The sequence below is a fragment of the Bubalus bubalis genome, chromosome 17 (assembly GCF_019923935.1).
Source record: "Bubalus bubalis isolate 160015118507 breed Murrah chromosome 17, NDDB_SH_1, whole genome shotgun sequence".
Lineage (NCBI taxonomy): Eukaryota > Metazoa > Chordata > Mammalia > Artiodactyla > Bovidae > Bubalus > Bubalus bubalis.
In genome coordinates, this window is record NC_059173.1 from 7,456,010 (window position 1) to 7,468,527 (window position 12,518).

Consider the following 12,518-nt stretch of genomic DNA (forward strand, 5'->3'; position numbering starts at 1 on the left):
TGGCTCCTTTGAGACAGCGAGGACTGCCAGCCTGAGAGACCAGCCTTCTGAGAGCAGGGAACCCAGTTCACTTCGGCCCTTCAGCAGGACGTTCTCAGTGGCCTGGGTCAGTGGCTGGGGCCCACGGAGGACCAGGGAGTGGCCTTCCAAGCCTGGGGACCAGCATCTTAGGGCAGGGTTCTCTTTTCATTTTATGTCAAGGATTCTGCAGATGGGACAGTGGAGGCGGGGTGAGGTGGTGAGTGGTGCTGCCCAGGAGGGGCCATTAACAGGTAGAAAAGTGCTGCAAGTTTTCACAGTGAGAGAGGTACCAAGGGGAGCTGGCCGTGGTCCAGCTGAATTCTCATAAACCCTACTGTGGAAGTTATTAGCAGGGCCTCCTGGAGCTTAAAAAGCTCTGAGTAGGTCTCCCTGGGGGTCTCAGAAGTGCTGGGAAACACCTAAGGGGCTAAAGAACTTCCCAACGTGGGCTTGGCGTGATCACCCTCCTTGGAGGCCTTTTCAAATTCCCTTCAAAGCATCTCAACAACCTTCCGACACAGGCAGGGCAGGAATTACCTCCCATTGTACGCACGGGCAAAGAGAGGTGGGGAAAGAATGGGGAATGTCTAACAGACGCTTCAAACTCAGCAAGTCCAAAGCTGAATCCTGATCTGCCCCCAAGACCCCTTCTCCCTGCGGTTTTCCACCCCCTCCTGACTGCTAGGCCCCAAATGCTCAGTGTCTGTGTGACTCTCTCTCTCTCTCCCACCCATGCTCAGTCCACCAGCAGATCCCGCGGCAACCCTGTCTGCTTCTCGCCACCTCCTCCGCCGCCCTGGGCTGAGGCACCGTCAGCTCCCACCTGGACAGCTGCAGAGGCTCCTTGCTGGTCTCCCCGAGTCCGCCTTTGTGTGTTCAAAACCCACGTCAGCCTGTGCCCCTCCCACCCCACGTGACTCCCTTCCCCAGCTTCAGAGCACAAGGCGAAGATTTCCGAGTGGCTGCCAGGCCCTGCGTGACCCTGACAACTCCTATCACCTCACTCATTCTCTGCTGCAGCCTCCTTCCAGTTCCACAGAACGGCCTGTGCACACACAGACCTCAGGGCCTTTGCACTGGCTGCTATCTCTCCCCCCAAGCTCCCCGGGTCTACTCCCTCCCCTCTTCCGAAGTCTCAGTTCAAGAGTCACCTTCTGAGGGTGCGCCCACCCATCCAAGCCCCCTGAGTGTCACATCCAAGCTCCCCCCGAGTGCTTCCTTCCTTCTTTCCCAGCCACCCCACCTCCTGACTTACTATACAGGGTTCCTGTGTCCCACGCCCTACTAGAACGTTAGTCCCCACGGCAGAGGTCTGCCTGATTCACCGACTGTCCCGAACACTGACAACGTGCCTAGCATGCGCATTTAACTGAGCTGAAGTGAGGACCCATCAGCTGTCCACACTGGCATCAGCTGCCAGCATTTCTTTAAGACTAACAATGCTCCAGGGTTGTTGGCATGGCCTCAAGCAATGCCTGAATTGCTTGGGTCTGCAAGGGAGACATCATTTTCATTCCCAGTCTACAGATGGCAAAACTGGCTTTCTGAGAGGTCAGGAGACTTGCTCGAAGCTCCCCCACACCCAATTAGCAAGCAGCTCGATGGGGACCGGAAGCCAGGAGGGCCTGACCCCAGTTCTCCGCCCTGCCACTGGGTTTACAGGGCACCCTCAGCTGGAGTCTCATGACGTTGGGTCCAAGCCTCCAACTCCAGATGCACAAAAATAGCTGGTTCTCCTATTTCAGTCACAGATGCTGCAGAGCCAGGCCAAACCCTGGGCACACAGTGAGGCCACCAAGATCTGAGACGCAGGGGCTGGTAGTAAAAATAACAGCGGGAGTGATGGTAACAGAGGACAGGCGTGTGCGGAGTCCAGGCGCCCCAGTGACCCCCCAGAGCCGTCCAGCCCTCAGCACAGCTTCCACACACTGTCTACTGAGCACCAACTCTGAGCCGGGCATCATGCCGGGGGGTGGGGGGAAGATGGGCATCCTTCCTGCCCGAGGGCAGCCGTGAGCGTAACCAAGCACGTCAACTTTGAGGCCAGACTTCCCAAGTTCAAAGCCCGGCTCCACCCGTTGCCAGCTGGTCTGTATCAGGTGGGCACTCAACCATGCCCCAGACCTCCAGGCTTCTCATTGGAAACACTCGCCTCTAGAGGCTGCTTCAAGGATTAACTGCAAGGCCACAGGGATGAGTGCTCGGAGGCGAGAGGGGAACGCAGATCGCTGTCTCGTGACTGGTATTATTATTCCTGGAGGTGACGACGGGCTGAGTGAGGGACACGGCTGAGTAATCAGGCAGCAAGGAGGCCCCGGGGAGAGAACGGCCAGGCTAACCACATTTAGACGTTCGGACATTTTTCCCATCAAAAAAAAAAAATCTGGTTAAATGTGGAGAGATGAAGCTCACCAAGCACCCTGGAAAACAAAGCAGGATCCCCATCACTGCACGCGGATGGAGCCACCGGACTAAGACCCTGGCAAGGAGGCATCTGAAAGGGGGCAGGAGAAGGACCCGCCACCACCAGCACGGGGCATGCCCTTGGCTCACACAGCATCTTCCTGAAGAAGCTGTCAGGGGTGACACCCGGCAACCCCCTCAGCTGTAGGGACACAGAGCCGAGGAGGCTGGCCGGCCAGGAGTCAGCCCCCAGGCTCTGCAGCCAGGTGGGACAGGCAGCCTCTCGGGAGCCTGGGGAAGTCTGGGGGGGGGTTGCTGTCTGCCATTCAATCAGAGCCCGCCAGCTCCCCCCAAACAAGGACATCTAGACAGTGAGGGCCTCCGCGGAGGCCAGTCCTGTGCCAAGCATACTCATGTCCCTTGTCTTGGCTGATCCTTGGCACAGTCCATGTGCAGATGGGGAAACTGAGGCTCAGAGAGGCGATGTGACCTGCTGTTGGCAGAGCTCGGATTCTAAGCCAGGGCTCCAGAGCCCAGCCTGACCCAGGGCGACATCCTTCTACAATCCTCCACCTGGCAAAAGTTGATCCGAATAGACAGCTTTCCTGTAGACTGGCAAGTTGCCTCAACCTGTGGGCCTCAGTTTTCCCATCTGAGAAATGGCAAGATCAGATTTGACAAAGTAGTCGCAGGAGAACTGCACTCGGTTACAGGCTCTGACACCTCCTTGCCGGGGAGGGGTGGGGGGCCTTCAGGAAGCTGCTTAACCTCTCTGAGCCTCGGGTTCACTAGCTGCAAAATGGGGGTAATGAGACCTACAGCTGGGCTTCTTGGTTCTCACGAGATGCCCATGAAAGACACTTTACAAGTGCTCAGTAGGAACGGCCGTGGTGCAGGTGGCCACTGTTGCTATTATTCCTGTTGCTGCCATCGACAATCACAAACAACCGGCTTGGTACCAATGGCCCAACAAGGCCAGAGGCCTTTGGGACCGTCTGGCTGGGTTATCTCGTCAACAAAGGCGATTAAGTAACTCAAAACAGCCATGGCAGGGGAACCACCAGCTACGGTTACTAATGATTTGAAGCAGAAACTCAATCTCCCTCCCCCACTTCCCAGCTGATGCTGGGCAGTCTGAGAGGAGGCAGACTCTTCCCCCCAAGCCCAGAACAGAACTGTAGCCCCGTGGGGGACTCGGGCCACCAACAGGAAACCACCACCGACATCCTGCTGACTAAGGACAGTCTCTGCAGAAACCTGCTGCGCCCACGCGTGACCCCAATTCTAAGAAGCTGACTTAGAAAATAACCTGAAAAGCGAGTAAAGGCTTAAAGCTGAGAATGATGATCACTAAGCTGTGTGTGCACTGAATGCCTGGGAGCAACCCAAGTGTCCGGCCCAGGGAGAACAACTGAATAGTCAAGGCTGGTGGCAAGTGCTGGGTATTAATCCGGCATTAGACATCACGTTTACAGAGGGTGCCTCAACGTGCGCAGACGTTCCCGTTATCAGTGGGCACATAAACTGAGATGAGCATGGTCTACACTCATTCATTCACTGCGATGGATGGAATTTAGAGGCAAAATATGACATGGGACCCCATATCGGATCGTGGAACAGAGCAAGGACATCAGTGGACCATCTGGAGAAATCAGCGGGGCTTCTCAACCTTGGTGTGACTGACGCTGGGGCCGGGTCATCCTTGGCGGTGGTGTTTGGGGTCGGGGGGTGGGACTGTCCTGTTGACTGTAGGGTCTTTATAAGCAGCCCTGACCTCCATTCCCAAGATGCCAGCAGCCCCTCACCCCCACCCTAGCTGTCACAATCAAAGAATGTCACCAGACATTGCCAAATGTGCCCTGGAGGCCACCCCTGGATGAGAACCACTGGAATGAAGTCTGGAGTTTAGTTAATACCAATATCATTGTAAAGTGAAAGTCGATCAGTCATGTCCGACTCTTTGCGACCCCATGGACTATACAGTCCATGGAATTCTCCAGGCCAGAATACTGGAGTGGGTAGGTAGCCTTTCCCTTCTCCAGGAGATCATCCCAACCCAGGGATTGAACCCAGGTCTCCCGCATTGCAGGCGGATTCTTCACCAGCTGAGCCACCAGGGAAGCCAATAGCACTGAACCTACGTTAATTTTTCCACTGGACAAATTGTACTGCGGCTGTTACCGTAGGATGCTAACATGAGCAGACACTGGGTGAAGGATACACGGGGACTCCCCCCACCATCTTTGCAACTTTTCTATAAACCTAAAAGTATTTACAAAAATTATGAAGAGGTGACACAGAGTAGAAAGCTGAGAGCAGTCAGGGGCCCAGGCTCATGGAGTGAGTGTGTGATTCTGCACCATGTGAGTCTATGGTGGGGAGGGGGAAGGCCACCCCTCCCCACATCAGGACCCTTACAGTAATCGGTGCTTAGCTGACCCCTTGCCGTCTGATGTGGCTTCCTGGGAAACAGGAAGGACTCAGGAGGTTGGTTTCCCTGGCAACCAGCCCCCATCCTTAGGTGCTGGCCATCAGTCACCTCATTAACAGGTCATGTGTGAATATCTAGACACTTTTACCACTTTTATCAGTCTGGAAATTCCAAGGGTTTTAGGGGCTCTGTGGCAGAAACAGGAACAAAGGCCAAATGTGTACTTCTTACTGTAAACCCATGCGTCACAGCCTCCTTAACGCCGGAGCCCAGCACGTCAAAGATGTGAGGACCCAGCGGGTGGCAGGTCCCCCAAGCACGAATGATTATGGGCTGCTGCTTCTCTTTCTCGCGCATTTCAAAACTTTCCAAGTTTTCTACCGTGTCCATCCGTTATTTTTGTAACAAAACAAACAAAAATCAACTAATGTCCTTTTACATTTACAGTTAGACAATGTGCAAAAGCCAGTGATCAAGGGGGAAGTACTAGGAGGGTCTCCGGTTTCTCCACTGCGGCAGGGAACTAGGGCAGGGCGAGGTGGGGCGGCTGGAGGACAGTGTTTCCTAAAGTTGTATTTTTAGGAGCTCCGGAAAATTCCCTGGGTGAGAAGGCATTTGAAGTATTTGCAAACATTCAGCAGGGGGAAAGAATAATATTTCCCAAGTCTTTCTTTCTTGGGCGTTCTCAACTGGGTTGGCGAATGTTCCGAAAACCCCCGAGACCACCTGTGACGGTTCTCTGCCAAGCCCCTCTGTTCACGGAGCCCCGATGAAGGTCACACGACCCACTGCCACCCGCGGCCCGCCCCCTTAGGGCAGCGAGGGATGAGGAAACAGAAGCCCAGAGAGGGGAAGCAGCTTGCCCGCAGACACACAGCAGGTCAGTCTCAGAGTCAAAGCAGGATCTGAGAAGCACTTTATACCCCACAAAGCACTTCCCCACGGGTTCCCTGTTTTCGTCATTCTGCCACAAAAAGTTTTGAGGGTTTTTTTTTCCTCTTTTATATTTTGATAGAAAAGAGGCTGCAATGCGAGAGTTCCTACATTTTCCTTTTGCTTAGTAAGATCACTGAAAGAAAAACAAACTATTCTTTTTGCCTCATAAAAGACGAGACAATTTTACATGCACACAACAAAGGCAAGAAGGATGTAATTTCAGAATAAAGAACCATCTCGTAAATCAAAGAAATGTTGCTTTCTGGAAAGGTCGTTAGTTTTTCCTGTTTTTTTTTTTTTTCCGTGGACTGGGGGGCAGCCAATGTGCCCACCGATCACGGCGGGCAGGACCCTCTCCTCTTTGATGAGGCCCTCTGCCTTCCAAACCGAACCCCCACCCCCTCCCTCCTTGAAACAACCACCGTTTCTAAAGAACACAGAGGCGCTGCCGGCCAGGCGGAGCCAGGAAGCAAAGTTGGCAGGAGACGAAGACTCGAGTCCGGTCGGCCACTCACCCAGAGGTACCGCAGGAGCTTCAGCAAGCTGGGGCAGTAGTAATACTCCATCTCTGGCGCCGGGGGCTATGCCGCCTGCATCGCACGCTTCCAGCCTCCCTCTGGAGGGGCGGCTCTTCCCGCTCGGCTTGTCACGCAGGAGTCAAGTTCAAGGAGGCATGAATCATTCAGGGGCCGGCTGGCGGCCAGGGGGCTGGCAGGATGGCCCTGTCCAGGGCACTGGGAGCTGCTGCTCAGGTCTGGACTCAGGGCCCTCCTGCGGGTGCTCTGAATCTGGGGGTTTTTCCACTGAGGGAAGGAGTGAGGATGGAGCCCCAGACCCGAGCGTGTGCCTGAGTGTGTCATGTGAGTGTAAGTTCCTCCCCAAAACCACACACCGAGGGGGAGCCCCCCACCCCCCATCCCGACTCCTTCCACATTATGGACATAAATCAACTCAGGCTCACGCAGCCCCTCCCAGCTTCAGCCAAGTTCCTTCTGAGCAGCCCTGGAAGCCCCCTTTTCCGGGGTGGGGGGAAGACGGGGGCCCATAGAGGGAAGGGGACTTGGTCGAGGTCACACAGTGAGCTGGAAACCCCACCCAGGCCTGGGTTCTGTCTGCTCCTGCGGGTGGGCAGCCCGGGGGTGGGGGGTGGGGGGTGGGCTCCTTGGCCACCCCCTGCCGGCCAGGGAGTGGGGGCAGGCGGGGAGCATCCCTTTTCAGAAGCTAGAACTGCCAGCTAAGCACACCTGAAGGCCAGCCCGAAGCGACCTCTCTCAGATGTTTCCTTTCCGAGAGTGTGACCGTGCCCGTCACCCCGCCTCCCCGAGCCTCGGTTACTCCTCCTGTAAAGTGGGAAGGAGCTTCCCTGCGTTTCAGGGTCTCCTGCACAGGAAAGGGCAGGATAACGTTAACACCAGAGCGTCTCGTTTAGTCCCCACGGGGCTTCCCTGGGGTGATCGTCATCACCTCCACCGGCCGCGTGGGGAGGTGGGAGCTTGCAAAGGGCGCTGCCCAGGTGAACCGGGCTTGGGGTGCGGGCCAGAGCCCCAGCTCAGCACTCCATCAGGCCAGCCCCATCACAGCCGGAACTGGACCGGCACGCGGTGAGCACCCCACAGCAGTGGCCAGGCAGGGAGGGGGTGCAGGCCCTTGGCTGAGGCAGCCCCCCATCCGCCAGGCCCCGGGGACCCCCTGTGCTGCCCGCAGCCCCACAACGTGACTTGGGGATGCACAGCTGACAGGAAACCCATGAGGACGCTGGTGGGGAGCTGAGCTCGCAGCAGAGGACACCACCCACGGCGTGAGCCTCAGAGCCCTCCAGAAGCAGGCCCGTGGCTGCTCTGACCCGACCCGGTGCCCGGCATCCAGCAGGCGGGGGGTCTGGGCAGGGCCAGGTCCCGGACGATGGCGCAGCTGGAAAACCACCGGGCCCCCGCTCGCTGGCCGACTGAAGGCACAGTTGGAGAGTGGGCTCCCGCTCGCCGAGGGGCTAACAGGACGGTGCGGCAGGGGACGCTGCTGACTCTGACTGGCGTGCGGAGGACAGTCCACCACCCCTGGGGAGTGCGGACGGCCAACTCCTCAGCCTCCTGCCGGCCTGACGAGGACCGGCCAGAGACAAATGGGCTGGGAGGGGCAGAGAGGATGACCGAGATGGGGAGGAGGGGGTCCCTGAGGGCGCGGGGAAGAGACACAGAGACAGGAAGAGATGAACCTGCAGAAAAGTCAGCGGCAGCAAGGACACAGAGAGATGGGAGAAGGGCATCCGGGACCAGAGAGAGCGGAGCAGTGGGGCGTGAGCGGGGAAGCGGGTGGGCGTGGAGCCAGACAGACAGGAGACACGGCAGGGTCGCTCAGGATAAACAAGTGAAAAAGTCAGACGTGGTGAGTCCACGGTGGAGAAACCGAGCTGAGGCCCAACGAGGCGGGTGGGGTGGGCAGGCACCAGTGACACAGACCTCTCCCTCAGCAAAGTCCTGCCTTCTCAGCCTGGAGGGGGCTGCAGTCACCAGGTGGGGCCCCCAGAAGCACTGGGCCCATGCCGCACCCCCAGCCCAAGCCAAAAGTGACCCCCTACCTCACTCTGGTCCTCTGGGCTGGTCACACCCTGCCCAGCGGGGCCCTCCTCACCCGGCCAGGGGAACCACCCACATGCACGATGGTGACGCGACCCCCAAACACCGCTGGACGCCTTCCCTGGCTCCCCATCCCTCCCGCCCCAGGCCCCTTCCCACCTGTGCCATTTGACCCCACACCTGCCCCACCGCCATCGGGCGAGCCAGGTGACCTCAGGCCCTTTGCTCATGCTGTTCCTCAGTCAGAAAAAATCTCCCTCCCTGTAGTGGATGGGACAGTGGCCCCTCAGAACCCGTGTGCCCAGAACCTGTAAATGCCACTTTTTGGAAAAGGTCTTTGCAGATGTAGTTCAATTAAGCATCTTGAAATGAGATTATTCTGGATCACCCTAAGTGTGCTAAGGGCTCAGCTGTGTCAGTCGTGTCCGATTCTTTGTGACCCTGTGGACTGTAGCCCACCGGGCTCCTCTGTTCATGGGATTCTCCAGGCAGGAATACTGGAGTGAGCTGCTGTGCCCTCCTCCAGGAGATCTTTCCGACCCAGGGATCTAACCCCCGTCTCCTGCATCCCCTGCATTGGGAGGCGGGCTCTTTACTGCCACTGCCACCTGGGACGCTAAATTCAGTGGGTGTCCACAAGCCACATCCTCAGGGAGGGATGTCCAGAGAGGACAGAGGCAGAGGCTGGAGGCTGTGGCCACAAGCCGAAGAACGCCTGGACCCCTCAAAGCTGGAAGAGGGAGCGAAAGATCTGTCCCTAGAATCCCTGGAGAGAGGGGGCCTGCTGACACCTGGATTTCAGACTCTGGCCTCAGGGACAGAAAGGGAATAAGGGTCTACTGTTTCTGAGCCGCTGAGCGTGTGGTGATTCCTTCCAGCAGCACCAGGAAACAAACACACGCCCCTCTGCTCCACTGGTTCACTCCTATCAATGCCGGGGCCTCTGGCCTAAGATCTAAGCATTCTGTGTCCCCGCCCCCCTTATCTGCAGCCTCCAGCCCAGGTTCAGGGCGGCCCCCAGACATAGGGCCCCACGGCACCCCTTCTGGAAGAACATTCTGCATCTCTGTGACTCCTTCCTCAATCCCTCCTCAAAGGTCAGTTCCCCGAGGGCCACCACCCTGGCCGGCCTGGTTCCCCTGGCCCCAACCCCACACCCGGTCACAGCAGGTCCTCAGCAATCCCCTTTTTGGTTCTGTTTTGGTTTTGGCTGAGACACATGGCTTGTGGGATCTTAGTTCCCCTACAAGAGACTGAACCCAGGCCCTCGGGGGTGAAAGCAGTGAGTCCTAACCACTCTGCTGCCCAGGAAATACCTGGCGATCCTTGTTAGTGTCACTCATTTTCCAAAAATGACTGTACAAGCAACCCCGCCAACCTACTCAGAGGGCTTAGCCAGGAGCAGAAACCTCCGTTAAAAAGATAAGGAGGCTGTTAAAGTCAACATGAATGTTCACGAAGGAAAACAGGGATGTAAAGCTGTGGTCCCTGGGTGTGACTCTCTGAGAGTCGGGGGTTTTTTTGGGGGGAAGGGGGGAGAAGGCAGGTGCAATATTTTATTTTATTTGAATGAATAGCGTGCACACGAGAAGGTGCAACCCAGGAGGGCTTCTTAGAGAAGGCTGCCTGGAGCCGAGACTTGAAATATGACCGAATGCTCCTATTCTCGAGGGACCCTGTGTTCAGATAGAAAACGCAGCATCTCTGGAAATATATCTACTTAAGTCAGAAATGGCATTTCTATATTCACAGGGCTGTCATTGTGGGCTGCCCATCCGCTAGACACATGCATTCACTCTCTTGTGCACACACACACACACACACCTCTTTTAGAAATAAAATTAAAACTTTTTTTCTGGAAAAAAAAAAAAATAGTTTCTTCAAAAGAGAAGCAGCATCAGCAAAAACCAACTGGGGTGGCCAGAGCAGTGAGGGCTGCACAAGAATGTCCCAACTTGAGCCCAGCAGCTCAAAGGCCGGCAAAATCGAAACGTACCAGATACCTGGCGGGGAACCGAGCTGAGTGACACGTGCTCCGAGACAACGACAGGCGTTAAAGTAAAAATCTAAGTGGACGTGGAAAACTTGATTTTGGGGGATACAGAATGAAGCCCCGGCACTAAAAACTGCTGCTGCTGCTGAGTCACTTCAGTCGTGTCCGACTCTGTGCAACCCCATAGACGTCAGCCCACCAGGCTCCCCCGTCCCTGGGATTCTCCAGGCAAGAACACTGGAGTGGGTTGCCATGTCCTTCTCCAATGCATGAAAGTGAAAAGTGAAAGTGAAGTCACTCAGTCGTGTCCAACTCTTAGCGACCCGTGGACTGTAGCCCACCAGGCTCCTCCATCCATGGGATTTGCCAGGCACGAGTACTGGAGTGGGGTGCCATCGCCTTTGAAGCGAAATGCTGAACATAGATCGCCTCCACCCTGCCCTCTGGTGGTCACTCGTGAGCACTGCACCAGGAAGCTCGTGTCTTCAATCAGGAAGGATTGGGGCGATGGGGGAAGGGAAGAGAAATTGCAGCAAGATCTCCCCCTGGTGGACACTCAGGGCATTTCTGATGCGCTGTGAAGGTGGAGGTTTCCAAAGAGTCCAACATCCCTGGACAGAGCCTGCAGGTGGCACCTGCCCACTGGGTGAGCCGAAGCCAAGTCACTCACTTTCCCAAGGGCTCAGCAAGATAACATGTGAGTCGAGACTGCCAATACCCTGTGCGTTAACTGAAGGCGGCTGGGTGTGGTTAAGTTAAAAACATTTTTTTTCCCCTCTACTGTATAAAATGGGATTCCCTGGTGGCTCAGATGGTAAAGAATCTGCCTGCAATGCGGGAGACCCAGGTTGGATCCCTGGGTTCTGAAGATCCCCTGGAGGAGGGCATGGCAACCCACTCCAGTACTCTTGCCTGGAGAATCCCCATGCACAGAGGAGCCTGGCAGGCTACAGGCCATGGGGTTGCAAAGAGTCAGACATGGCTAAGCACAGCACAGTGTATAAAAATGGCGAAATTTCACAGTGAGATCAAATCCCCATCATCACTTTTGCCTGAAACACTGGATCATCCAGCCACTCTAGGCAGGACCACTCCAGGAGGCTCACCTCCACACCCCGCCATGCTCTCTTGGTTTGTCATTAAATTCTCATCCCTACCTGACCTGACTCCCGGGGGGCAGCCCCTGATACATGATCTCAAGGGACGCCACCGAATACAACTGTCTGAGGCTGGCACTTGGGGGTCACCAGGTCAGGGGACTTCTGAGGTAGAAGGAATGGGGTCCTCAGGGTGCTGCCCGACCCCTGACTAAACTCTCCCCTTTCTTACGAGCCTTCTGCTCTGCCCAGTGACACGGCCACCCTGTGAGTACAGGGGTCCCCTCCGAGGAGGGCACCGGGGACCACAAACCTCTTCTGCAGCACAGTCAAGCCTTGCAGCCGCTGCTCAGGCTCAGCCCTCTCTGCCCGAGGGGCCCTTCCCACCTCTCTCCACCTCCTGACTTCTATGCACCTGTCAAGACCCAGCCTCACCTGGGACCCTGAACCCTCTGCCTCCCCCACAACCAAGTCGAGGGAGACTGAACCCTCTGCCTCACCAGGTTAGTTAGCTGTGCACGCGCCTACCTGTCCCCCCTGCCGGCTGCTGACTCACCCACTCACTGAATCACTCAACTCACTCACTCAGTCATTCAACAAACATTGGCAGAGGGCCAACTCTGTCCTGACAACACGGTGTTGAACAAATGAGTCATAAGCCCAATAATCTTGCACTTCCTGTTTGCTCCAGGGAGACGAGGGATCAGAAAACAAATAAATAGTAAGTGCAGACAGAGGCTAGAATAGTGAGGAATGAACCCGGTACCAGGGGACTGCGCAAATGAGAGGCGTGCCAAAGAGTGGAATCGCACCAGATGTCCACCGATGGACGCGCAGATGACCCACGTGTGGTGTGCTGACGTGAGAGCACGCTCACTCAGTTCAGTTCAGTCGCTCAGTCGTGTCCGACTCTTTGTGACCCCATGAATCCCAGCACGCCAGGCCTCCCTGTCCATCACCAACTCCCAGAGTTTACTTAAACTCATGTCCATCGAGTTGGTGATGCCATCCAGCCATCTCATCCTCTGTCGTCTGCCAGGAGCCGGCATATTGCATATTGAGTG

General features: G+C 56.3%; 1 protein-coding gene across 3 annotated transcripts in view; it reads right to left on the minus strand.

Annotated features, from left to right (window-relative positions):
• KIAA1671 (KIAA1671 ortholog) overlaps positions 1 to 12,518 on the minus strand; it is a 137,852-nt gene that overhangs the window by 93,403 nt on the left and 31,931 nt on the right. The window contains exon 1 of one of the 3 annotated variants that reach the window (XM_045163202.1): positions 6,307 to 6,619. The exons of the other annotated variants lie outside the window; for them this stretch is intronic. Coding sequence (XP_045019137.1) covers positions 6,307 to 6,357 — 51 coding nt within the window. The 5' untranslated portion in view covers positions 6,358 to 6,619. Of the gene's footprint in view, positions 1 to 6,306; positions 6,620 to 12,518 lie in introns of those variants that run through there. 3 annotated transcript variants of the gene reach the window in all.